This window comes from Danio rerio, chromosome 17 (assembly GCF_049306965.1).
Source record: "Danio rerio strain Tuebingen ecotype United States chromosome 17, GRCz12tu, whole genome shotgun sequence".
NCBI classification, from domain to species: domain Eukaryota; kingdom Metazoa; phylum Chordata; class Actinopteri; order Cypriniformes; family Danionidae; genus Danio; species Danio rerio.
Genome location: NC_133192.1, coordinates 785,001 through 797,437, shown reverse-complemented (window position 1 = coordinate 797,437; position 12,437 = coordinate 785,001). Strand labels below are relative to the sequence as shown.

Sequence of the window (12,437 nt, the reverse complement as noted above, 5' to 3'; positions counted from 1 at the left end):
ACATCCATGCTAAAATATCAAGGTGAAAGTCATCATAGCTTGCAGACCCAGCTCCCAACCCAACTATGAGATCAGATTAACGGCCAATATAAATCTACCCTAATATACATCTTTATTGTCTAGTTACTTTTCATTCATCCTGTAATTAACACATTAATTATATGTAAGGTTTTATTACACTTGTTTATAAGCCCCGGGTCTACATGACTATTGTGTTTGTGAATTTTTTCATAATGCATTATGAAACATTTTAGCAGGAAAGTATTGATTAATCATGATTTACTCATGAAAATGTCAGTTCCATGCAGAAATTTGTGGTTAGTGAAGGAGATCTAGTGTTTTGATGAACTTTGTCTTTAGTTTAGTGTGACACGTTACGTCAGACCTGTGTGTGTGTGTGTGTGTGTCACTCCTAGGAGAAACACACACACAGTTATATTTAGATCAAGTCTCTGTCCATAAATGTCACACTGGGCTCATCTGACACACACACACACGGCAGGGACCGTCATAAAACTACACAATCTGTGAACCAAGAAAACAACAGAGTATTTATGATCATTTATTCTGAATTATTAACTCTTTTAATAAATAATAGATTATTCAGTACCTCCTGACAGATGAGTTGACAGCCAGTAATAATGTGTTCTGGTTTACCGAACTCAATCGAACACAGCAGATGAACCTGTAGAGCAGGGGTGTCAAACTCAATTCCTGGAGGGCCGAAGTCCTGCACAGTTTAGTTCCAACCCTGCTCCAACACACTTACCTGTAGGTTTCAAACAAGCCTGAAGGACTCAATTAGTTTGATCAGGTGTGTTTAATTAGGGTTGGAACTAAACTGTGCAGAGCTGCGGCCCTTCTGGAACTGAGTTTGACACCTGTGCTGTAGAGTTTCTTTATATTAAATAATAAGATCATCTGTCTCATCATCTACGCCTCGGAACTCCGCCTCTCGGACCCTGAGCTCCACCTCTCTGGTCATCAGCTCCACCCCTCTGACCCTGAGCTCTGCCCCTAGGGCCACTGGCTCCGCCCACTGCCCTCCCATGACTTTTGGCCGGTGTGAAGATCTTGGTCATGATCTCAGAGACGTCTGGAAGCTCCTGGTTGGAGTTCAGCATGTTCATGGACTGCTCCATCTCCTGTCAACCAATCAGGTGGTCAGTATTTAGGTTAAATTAATGGTAAAAATGCCCATAAATTTGGAAAATGCACATAAAATAACATCTTATTTTCTTTGCGTCATTAATGTTGGTGTGCAGATATAAATGTGTGTGTGAGGGTCTTTGTGTCAGTAATGTTGTTCTGCAGATATAAATGTGTGTGTGAGGGTCTTTGTGTCATTAATGTTGGTGTGCAGATATAAATGTGTGTGTGAGGGTCTTTGTGTCAGTAATGTTGTTCTGCAGATATAAATGTGTGTGTGAGGGTCTTTGTGTCATTAATGTTGGTCTGCAGATATAAATGTGTGTGTGAGGGTCTTTGTGTCAGTAATGTTGGTCTGCAGATATAAATGTGTGTGTGAGGGTCTTTGTGTCATTAATGTTGGTCTGCAGATATAAATGTGTGTGTGAGGGTCTTTGTGTCAGTAATGTTGGTCTGCAGATATAAATGTGTGTGTGAGGGTCTTTGTGTTATTAATGTTGGTATGCAGATATAAATGTGTGTTTGAGGGTCTTTGTGTCATTAATGTTAGTCTGCAGATATAAATGTGTGTGTGAGGGTCTTTGTGTTATTAATGTTGGTCTGCAGATATAAATGTGTGTTTGAGGGTCTTTGTGTCATTGATGTTAGTCTGCAGATATAAATGTGTGTGTGAGGGTCTTTGTGTCATCAATGTTAGTCTGCAGATATAAATGTGTGTGTGTGAGGGTCTTTGTGTCATTAATGTTGGTCTGCAGATATAAATGTGTGTGTGAGGGTCTTTGTGTCATTAATGTTGGTCTGCAGATATAAATGTGTGTGTGAGGGTCTTTGTGTCAGTAATGTTGGTCTGCAGATGTAAGTGTGTGTGTGAGGGTCTTTGTGTCATTAATGTTGGTCTGCAGATATAAATGTGTGTGTGTGAGGGTCTTTGTGTCATTAATGTTGGTCTGCAGATAGAAATGTGTGTGTGTGATGGTCTTAGTGTCATTAATGTTTGTCTGCAGATATAAATGTGTTTGTGAGGGTCTTTGTGTCATTAATGTTGCTCTGCAGATATAAATGTGTGTGTGAGGGTCTTTGTGTCAATAATGTTGGTCTGCAGATATAAATGTGTGTGTGAGGGTCTTTGTGTCAGTAATGTTGGTCTGCAGATATAAATGTGTGTGTGAGGGTCTTTGTGTCATTAATGTTAGTCTGCAGATATAAATGTGTGTGTGAGGGTCTTTGTGTCATTAATGTTAGTCTGCAGATATAAATGTGTGTGTGTGAGGGTCTTTGTGTCATTAATGTTGGTCTGCAGATGTAAATGTGTTTGTGAGGGTCTTTGTGTCATTAATGTTGCTCTGCAGATATAAATGTGTGTGTGAGGGTCTTTGTGTCATTAATGTTGGTCTGCAGATATAAATGTGTGTGTTTGAGGGTCTTTGTGTCAATAATGTTGGTCTGCAGATATAAATGTGTGTGTGTGAGGGTCTTTGTGTCAGTAATGTTGGTCTGCAGATATAAATGTGTGTGTGTGTGAGGGTCTTTGTGTCATTAATGTTAGTCTGCAGATATAAATGTGTGTTTGAGGGTCTTTGTGTCATTAATGTTAGTCTGCAGATATAAATGTGTGTGTGAGGGTCTTTGTGTTATTAATGTTGGTCTGCAGATATAAATGTGTGTGTGAGGGTCTTTGTGTCATTGATGTTAGTCTGCAGATATAAATGTGTGTGTGTGAGGGTCTTTGTGTCATTAATGTTAGTCTGCAGATATAAATGTGTGTGTGAGGGTCTTTGTGTCATCAATGTTAGTCTGCAGATATAAATGTGTGTGTGTGTGAGGGTCTTTGTGTCATTAATGTTGGTCTGCAGATATAAATGTGTGTGTGAGGGTCTTTGTGTCATTAATGTTGGTCTGCAGATATAAATGTGTGTGTGCGGGTCTTTGTGTCAGTAATGTTGGTCTGCAGATGTAAATGTGTGTTTGAGGGTCTTTGTGTCATTAATGTTAGTCTGCAGATATAAATGTGTGTGTGAGGGTCTTTGTGTCATTAATGTTAGTCTGCAGATATAAATGTGTGTGTGTGAGGGTCTTTGTGTCATTAATGTTGGTCTGCAGATGTAAATGTGTGTGTGAGGGTCTTTGTGTCAGTAATGTTGGTCTGCAGATGTAAATGTGTGTTTGAGGGTCTTTGTGTCATTAATGTTAGTCTGCAGATATAAATGTGTGTGTGAGGGTCTTTGTGTCAGTAATGTTAGTCTGCAGATATAAATGTGTGTGTGAGGGTCTTTGTGTCAGTAATGTTAGTCTGCAGATATAAATGTGTGTGTGAGGGTCTTTGTGTCAGTAATGTTGGTCTGCAGATATAAATGTGTGTGTGAGGGTCTTTGTGTCATTAATGTTAGTCTGCAGATATAAATGTGTTTGTGAGGGTCTTTGTGTCAGTAATGTTGGTCTGCAGATATAAATGTGTGTGTGAGGGTCTTTGTGTCAGTAATGTTGGTCTGCAGATATAAATGTGTGTGTGTGAGGGTCTTTGTGTCATTAATGTTGGTCTGCAGATATAAATGTGTTTGTGAGGGTATTTGTGTCATTAATGTTGTTCTGCAGATATAAATGTGTGTGTGAGGGTCTTTGTGTCAGTAATGTTGGTCTGCAGATATAAATGTGTGTGTGAGGGTCTTTGTGTTATTAATGTTGGTCTGCAGATGGAAATGTGTGTGTGTGAGGGTCTTTGTGTTATTAATGTTGGTCTGCAGATGGAAATGTGTGTGTGTGAGCAGCAGGAGCTGAGGAGGTGAAGCTCTACTGTTTCTCATTGACTGGAAACACTGCTTCACTTTACTCGCTAATGTTTTATGCCATATTCCAGTTTTGTGCATAAATCTAGTCCACATCTTTGGATGTGAGTAACAGCTAGTCAGAGTGATGTGTTCATGTGGAGTGGATGAATAGATACTGAATGAACAGATATTGATTAACAGTTAATAAATAAACATACCCGTCTCATCTCTGGATCGCTGGGGTTGAAGACTCTCGGGAGGAGGAGGATGACGAGGAGAGGAAGAACCATCATGAGCACCTACCAGAACATGACAAAAGTGTTGGGTAAGTCACTACAAAAAATAATGAATTACTAATGTGGCTTTAAGCTGTATAGAAGTGTCTTGAAGAATATCTAGTCTAATATTATGTGCTGTCATCCTGACAAAGAGAAAAGACATCAGTTATTATAGACGAGTTATTAAAACTATTATGATTAGAAGAAATAAAAGAGGGCTGATAATTCTGACTTTGATAACTGTGTATGTAATGAATTAAGGTAGCGCACCATGGGGTTGAGGATGAAGTCTGTCCATCCCCAGCTCTCGCGCTCCGTGAAGAATCGGTGCAGACCAACACTCCGCATCTGCAGCGGGTACGGTAGCAGGATCACCTCTGACGTCTGGATGTAGTTCACCACACGAGCCCTGCACACACACACACACACACCATCAGGACTGACTCAGGCTATGTCCACATGTACGAAAGATTTTCAGAAGCGTCAGTATGCGCACTTCTCTCCTTTAATTGACCAACATGGCTTTATTCTGACACAGGGCTCACAAAAGAATCAAAGATCATTTAAGCAAGCAGCAAAAGCCATATTTTGAGTGCACAGAGGAGGACCTCATCGCCCGCACCCGCATTCATCCATCAGACCTGGTCCCGCAGGACTGCAGTCAATACCTCACACACACACACACACCTCATCTTCCCTGCGGAGGTGATGTCCACTCGCACCGGCAGGAATCTGTAGGTCGGTGAGGAGATTTCCAGAACATATGATCCAGACGGGACATTGCTGACTGTGAAAGATCCGTCATCCCTGCAGAACCAGCTGATTATTATACAGAATAATGATGCTGTCAGATCAGACACACAACACTTCCAGTAGCACTGCGCAGTGTAGTACCCATATTACTATCGCAATGGTTTTAATAATGAAGGATTTTAGTAGGGATGATGAAATTCTGAGCAATCATTCAAAAGCAATAACACAGCGAATTACCGCATACGAGTTGGATAACAAGGGAAGGGAAGTTTGTCAGAGTGTGTCTAAGGGTGCTTTCACACCTGTGGATTGATTCTCTTGTTCCGAAACACAGGATTAAAATTGTTACATTGTTGCTCTTTGATCTTGGTGCGGTTCGCTTTCACACGGCGAAGTTTCTAAACAGACCAAAAGAGCTAAAACAAATCACGTGTGAGTAAACTCTCCTCACATTGGTCCCGCTCAGCTGTCATGCGTCCTTATTTTAATTTATACAACAGTTCTGTCTGGTTCTTGAATCTGATTGGCTGATAGCCGCGCAAAATTTTGCCAGTAACATCACACTAAGGCCTCTTCACCCTTCACTGTGTATTACTCCGCCCACATACAGCCGGCAACAAGCAGAGATGCTACAGTTTGACGAATGTTACTGTTGTTAGACAACACAATGGACTTTTGAGGCTATTTTAGTGGAGAATGTAGTTGTTTGGACTGCAACTATGCAGTTTATTTGAAAGAACAGTGCCTATTTTAAAATATTTACAATTTCTGCAAAAGCTCATCTGCAGCCAATGATGGTTGACGTTGTCTATCCACAAGATGGTGCCAGAACCACATAATAAGCCCCTGCCTAGTGTTTTTTCTTAAGGCGGATTTATACTTCTGCGTCAAACGCCAGCGTATGCTACAGCGCTGACGCATAGCCCTTCGCTGTGGCTGTCGGCGTCGCTGATGTGCACCTCTCAAAAATTGTAATTACACGTCGCAACGACGCGTAGCGCAAGCTCTGTGATTGGTCGGCTTGGTAGCGCTGATGAGTCTGGGCGGGACCGAGAGCCGCGCGAATGGCGCGAGCTGGACGTGAGCCCAATGGAGCGATTGTTTACAAGTGTGGAGTCCCGTGAAGGAGCTCCGGATGGAAAGTTTTGTTTTGTGTTTACCTCATAGTTAAAGTTGTTGCACGCCCGCCGGTTCCTGCCTCAGCGAGTTTGAGCCACTTGTACATCCAGGAAGTGTTCAGAAAAAGCAAAACAGCATAGAAGAAACTCGACACAGAGGAACATTTACACCTCACTGCCAACTAGCATTTCGGAAGTGTTAATGCAGACCGACAGAGACAGCGCGCAGAAGTATAAATGCACAGCCACGCGCGTTGCATGCACTGTGGGTCATGCCCGTCGCAGAAGTATTAACCAGGCTTTAAGTGTGGATAAGAAGCTGACAAACGGAAGCCTCGTGGTTTTTAAGGTGGACCAGATAGAGTCAATAAGAAGCTGCGAATAAGAAGCTGGATGCAGCCTCGTCCCTCCTTATCGCAAACACAACAGCAGTCTGATAGTGATTGCTCTGTTCGAGGTTAATTATTGAGATATTGTAACAATCTCCTAATGTTTGATATGCATTGTGTATAAATGTCCCTTTTAAGAGGACTTCTCTAGTTGTTTTACCTTTGGGATGTAAGCACGCATGTATGGGAGCTCAGTTCAGTTCAGCGAGCTCTGAGGAGGAGTGTGTGATGGTCGCTCTACCGCTGTATCATTTTTCTATTTCAATAACGTAACATTTTATATTGCGATGGATGTTTGAGTGTCTTTTTCTTTTCCTTTTGTCTACTCATTATCGTTGACTGGCATGTATGTAGTCGACAGCACTTGGGAGAAGCGCATAAAGGCCAATAGATAGGAAGAGCTACATAGTTTCTGTCTCTTTTTTATTCCATAAAGTCTCCGGGTAAACGCTGGGACACCTGGCATCCGTCGCAATACCGATGGCAACAGAGAAATACTCTAGACTGCAATAGACTGTAGGGAGAAATCTCTTATTTTTTATACACAAGATTGTGCTGTCGAACTGCTGTATAATGGTGTAGCAGTGTGATATTGCTCATATATAACGATGAGCAATAAGACATTATAAGCGATAAGCTGTGCTTTATTTTGACACCCACAGACATCATCACCAAATATAAATCAGAGATAAGACTTTCTCATACATAGCCGTTGGCTAGAATTATGCATTATGGGCTTTACATTATAACAGATACACCAAGACTGCTGTTCGGTCAACTTATTAATGGATAAACAGCTCTCGTTAATGTTTCAGCATGCGTATTTGACATGAAATGCACGTTTACCGGTAGGAATGATGACATCCTGCCCTACTCATAATTCTCTCTTCATATAGCTGCATATATGCCTATGAAATATCCATAATACAGTGAGGCAGTGGCGCAGTAGGTAGTGCTGTCGCCTCACAGCAAGAAGGTCGCTGAGTCGCTGATTTGAACCTCGGCTCAGTTGGCGTTTCTGTGTGGAGTTTGCATGTTCTCCCTGCCTTCACGTGGGTTTCCTCCCGGTGCTCTGGTTTCCCCCACAGTCCAAACACATGCGGTACAGGTGAATTTGGTAGGCTAAATTGTCCGTAGTGTGTGTGTGTGAATGTGTGTGTGGATGTTTCCCAGAGATGGGTTGCGGCTGGAAGGGCATCCGCTGCGTAAAAAACTTGCTGGATAAGTTGGCGGTTCATTCTGCTGTGGCGACCCCGGATTAATAAAGGGACTAAGCCGACAAGACAATGAATGGATGAATATCCATAATACACTGTGATATAGCTTAGATTGGATCGTATTGCTTTCTCACTACAATCGATCAGCTCCAGAGTTTGTTTCTATTGAGTCGAGACCACCTCATCCAGGCAATCTCAGACCGATTGTTTTGGCGCGGATCTAAACGCCATTTCTGGATTCACTTATGCCAAACGAACCGCTCTAACTGGGCAAATAAGACAATTTCGGAAACAAAAGTCTAGGTGTGAAAGCACCCTAAAAGTGGAACACAGCCCCAGAATGTCTGCTGGTTTTCCAGGAATGTTCCCTCACTGTCAGGAGAACATTCCTAGCAAACCTTCTCTAAATATCCTCAAAGCTCTGGAAAGGTTAGTATTTAATAAAAATAATAATAAGAATAATAATAATAAGGGAAACTAAATGGGAGTAATGTTCTGTGTTTGCCGTGCTGAACTCCAGAACATTCTGTGAATCAGAAATGTACATCTGGGATGTGACTGAGAATCATTACCATAGGCTGTTGATATTGGTATTCACGTTCCTTTATGTGCATTCTGGAAAATTGCTTTAAAAATACTCAATAGAAACCGATACATTTTGAAAACGTTCACACAAGAACATACCCAGCAGGCACACAACGTCATAAGACATTAAGATTAGGTGAGATTTAGGTGGTGATGTTGGGTGACCAAAATTCATTAATTTTCATTTTGGCTTAGTCCCTTTATTAATCCGGGGTCGCCACAGCGGAATGAACCGCCAACTTATCCAGCAAGTTGTTACGCAGCGGATGCCCTTCCAGCTGCAACGCAACAATGGGAAACATCCACACACACACTCATACACTACGGACAATTTAGCCTACCCAATTCACCTGTACCACGTGTGTTTGGACTGTGGGTTAAACCGGAGCACCCGGAGGAAACCCATGCGAAGGCAGGGATAACATGCAAACTCCACACAGAAACACCAACTGAGCCGAGATTTGAACCAGCAACCTTCTTGCTGTGAGGCGACAGCACTACCTACTGCGCCACTGCCTCGCCCCTGACCAAAATCTAGTGTTTGGTTGTTTTTAGGTTGCGTTAGTAAGTGACCAAAATCAAACGTTGAGTCAACATCTTAAACCAGCGTCATACTGACGTCTGACATTTATTCGTCAGGTGTGGCAACTAAAATTCAACGTCTGATAGACGTCATAGTGGTAACATCAAGCTGTAACATCATGTTTCATTTGGTTGTTTTTAGGTTGTGTTGGAAAGTAACCAAAATGCAACGTCTGTCCGACATTGGACACTGGCATCAGTCTGACGTTTGGTTCTGATGTCAACCCGATTTTCATTTCCACCCAAAACACAATGTCCCATGATGCTGAAGTACATCAATCTGACATCATACAGACCATTTCAGTGTGGTCATGTCTTTGTCCCATAAACATTTCCACTTGTTATCAAACTATTTCATAACTGTAGCAAGAGGCAATTCAATAACTTAATAATTAAACAGCAATCATAACATTATTTATCAGCATGTGGCTCTTTTTGGACTCTCGTAAGCTATAGAAATTAAAAATATAAATCAGGAAATACACAGGGACAATTTGTTTTTGTTTACATCTCTCGAAATGGTCTATAGGCGTCCTGTGCGGGCTGAGTATGCACACAGCTGAGGGAATAAACTTTAGTGAGTGAAGTGTGCGCCTGAGCTTGATCAGCCTGCGTGATGCGATTTATTTTCTGCTGATTTTTGCAGATATAAATGTGTGTGAGGGTGTTTGTGTCATTATTGTTGTCAGTCTGTCATCACAGTGTTTAATTTAAGTAGTATTACTTCCCGACTGAATCATTAATATATTAATATTTGCATGCACACAGTGTGTAGCGCTGTGGCCTCACAGCAAGAAGATCTCTGGTTCGAGTCCCAGCTGGGTCAGAAGGTGTTTCTGTGTGCAGTTTGCATGTTCTCTCAGTGCTGGCGTGGGTTTCCTCCGGGTGCTCCGGTTTCCCCCGCAGTCCAAACACATGCGCTATAGGGGAATTGGGTAAGCTAAATTGTCTGTAGTGTATGAGTGTGTTTGGATGTTTCCCAGTAGTACTGGGTTGCAGCTGGAAGGTCATCTGCTATGTAAAACATGTGCTGGATAAGTTGATGGTTCATTCCAATGTGGCGATCCCTGATTGATTAAGGGACTGTGCACGCGCTAAATAAACTGTATCTCTTGTTATCCCAGCTCGCTCTCGTCTGCATGCGCGCACCTGAGGAACCCCACGTGCTTCTCTCCATCCAGCAGAACTCGCGCAGATGAGATCCAGTCCTGTGCTCGCACACCCGGGACCAGCGCGCGACCAGACACATGCACCCGCATCTCCTCATGAACGAGCATCTCCTCCTCCTCGCGTGAGAAACACGCGTGCAGCCCGAACAGCAGCAGAAGCGCGGGCACGCAGGCGCGCACATAGAAGGGCACGCGCATAGCCAGTCGGCCAATACTAAATAGTGAATAATAAAGATTTTCTCTCTTTCAGGTGTAAATGAACAGTAATAAACGCGGGACTTTAGACCGCTGCCTGCCGCTAGAGTCAAACCAGCGCTGCGTGATGACGTCACGCGCCACAGCCGCTCACTGCAGGGATCGTGAATATAGTTCTGCAAACACATTTCAGTGTGCTCATGTCTTTGGCCCATCAACATTTCCTGCTCGTTATCAAACCTTTTCAAAACTGTAACAAGAGGCAATTCAGTCTTAACTTGAAAACAGCGATTATAACAGTATTTATCAGTATGAGGCTCTTTTTGGATTCTCAAAAGCTATCATTCATTCATTCATTCATTCATTCATTCATTCATTCATTCATTCATTCATTCATTCATTCATTCATTCATTCCCTTGTCGGCTTAGTCCCTTTATTAATCAGGGGTCGCCACAGCAGAATGAACCACCAACTTATCCAGTATATCTTTTACGAAGCGGATGCCCTTCCAGCTGCAACCCATCACTGGGAAACACCCATACACTCATACAACACAGACATTCATTCATTCATTTTCTTGTCGGCTTAGTCTCTTTATAAATCCGGGGTCGCCACAGCGGAATGAACCGCCAACTTATCCAGCAAGTTTTTACGCAGCGGATGCCCTTCCAGCTGCAACCCATCTCTGGGAAACATTTACGCACACATTCACACACACACTCATACACTACGGACAATTTAGCCTACCCAATTCACCTGTACTGCATGTGTTCGGACTGGGGGAAACCGGAGTATCCGGAGGAAACCCACACGAAGGCAGGAAGAACATGCAAACCACACAGAAACGCCAACTGAGCCGAGGTTCGAACCAGCAACCTTCTTGCTGTGAGGCAACCGCACTACCTACTGCGCCAATTTAGCTTCACCAATTCACCTGTATCGCATGTGTTTGGACTGGTGGAGGAAACCGGAGCACCCAAGAAACCCACGCCAACACGGGGAGAACATGCAAACTCAGAAACACCAACTGAGCCAGCTGGGACTCGAACCAGCAACCTTCTTGCTGTGAGCCGATTGTGCTACCCACTGTGCCACCGTGACGCCTGAATTATTATTAATGGTAAAAAAAAAAGGCACTTACCTAGTAATGATGCACAAACTACCCAGCCTTTTCAAAAAACATTACTGATAATGACCAGTTTTTATTATTTGTTCTTTATTATTATTGTTTTTACATATATATTATTCATCATTTGATTTAACAGAGTAAAACATTGGATTATTATGACTGATAGGAGAAGAGGCGTCAACAGCACGTCTGATAACATTCTGTTGCATTAGCATGTATTTTTATTATAGCAATCTGAACAGAAACACACTCTATTAAGCACAATACAGCACACATATTCCAGTGCATGATTTAATAACACACAAACACACACACACACACACACACACACACACAGAGATGTTTTAGTGGTGATGCTCCTCAGAGCTGGAGTAAATGACACTCGATGGCCTGAGAAACAAACAGAGTTCACATTAATTAAACTTGTGACATCAGAATTTCCTTCATTATTGTTTTATTGTGTAGACACAGAAGTGTGTGTGTGTGTGTGTGTGTGTGTTTCACCTTCCAGATGTGTGCTGCTGTTTCTGATGCGGATGTGAAGTGTGTTTGGAGAGTCCAGAGGTCCTGCAGATGCTGCTTCAGTGCATCAGTGTTCCTGCAGGTCAGAGCAGCGTCAGTGTGTGTGTGTGTGTGTGTGTGTGGGAGAGAGAGTATGTATGTGTGTGTGTGTTCACCTGTGATCTGACGACTGTGTGTCTGTGATCAGCACAGAGCTCCAGCGCTCCAGAACTGTCTGAACCCAGACTAAAGCTGTGATCAAAAAACTGACAAGAGAAGTCATCATTATACACACACACACACACACACACACACACACACACACACATACACACTTACTCTTCAAAAGGACTCTGCAGAATATTCCCGACCAGAGGAAAGAGATCCACACAGAAGCCCACGGTGAGCTGAGCGGAGCCCTGCTGCAGACTGAAGGACAGAGCAGGTAATACACAACACACACTCCAACACGCACACTCCAGCACACACACTGCAGCACACACACTCCAGCACACACACTCTGGCAAGCACAGTCCATTAAACACTCCAGCAAACACACTCGTCTGTGTGGATTCAGGTCCTGTACCTGCTGGTGAGCGCCGGCAG

At 42.9% G+C, this 12,437-nt stretch overlaps 2 protein-coding genes across 5 annotated transcripts in view; both read right to left on the bottom strand.

Moving 5' to 3' along the window:
- Window positions 1–548: 548 nt before the first annotated feature.
- Window positions 549–10,329, bottom strand: emc7a (ER membrane protein complex subunit 7a). 4 transcript variants are annotated; one of them, XM_073927456.1, is made up of 6 exons: window positions 9,986–10,329; window positions 4,880–4,999; window positions 4,463–4,601; window positions 4,133–4,213; window positions 882–1,145; window positions 549–685 (listed from the first exon to the last, which is right to left on the bottom strand). In XM_073927456.1, exons 1-5 carry the CDS (start codon window positions 10,201–10,203, stop codon window positions 930–932), a joined length of 774 nt encoding a protein of 257 aa, XP_073783557.1. In that variant the 5' UTR covers window positions 10,204–10,329; the 3' UTR covers window positions 549–685; window positions 882–929.
- Window positions 10,330–11,375: 1,046 nt separating this feature from the next.
- LOC141378485 (KATNB1-like protein 1) overlaps window positions 11,376–12,437 on the bottom strand; it is a 43,379-nt gene continuing 42,317 nt past the window's right edge. Inside the window, exons 6-10 of the mRNA XM_073927988.1 lie at window positions 12,418–12,437; window positions 12,171–12,260; window positions 12,008–12,097; window positions 11,835–11,928; window positions 11,376–11,720 (exon numbers count right to left, since the gene is read on the bottom strand). The exon at window positions 12,418–12,437 is cut by the window's right edge and continues 31 nt beyond it. Of these exons, the coding sequence (XP_073784089.1) occupies window positions 11,691–11,720; window positions 11,835–11,928; window positions 12,008–12,097; window positions 12,171–12,260; window positions 12,418–12,437 (324 nt within the window). The 3' untranslated portion in view covers window positions 11,376–11,690. The remainder of the gene's footprint in view (window positions 11,721–11,834; window positions 11,929–12,007; window positions 12,098–12,170; window positions 12,261–12,417) is intronic.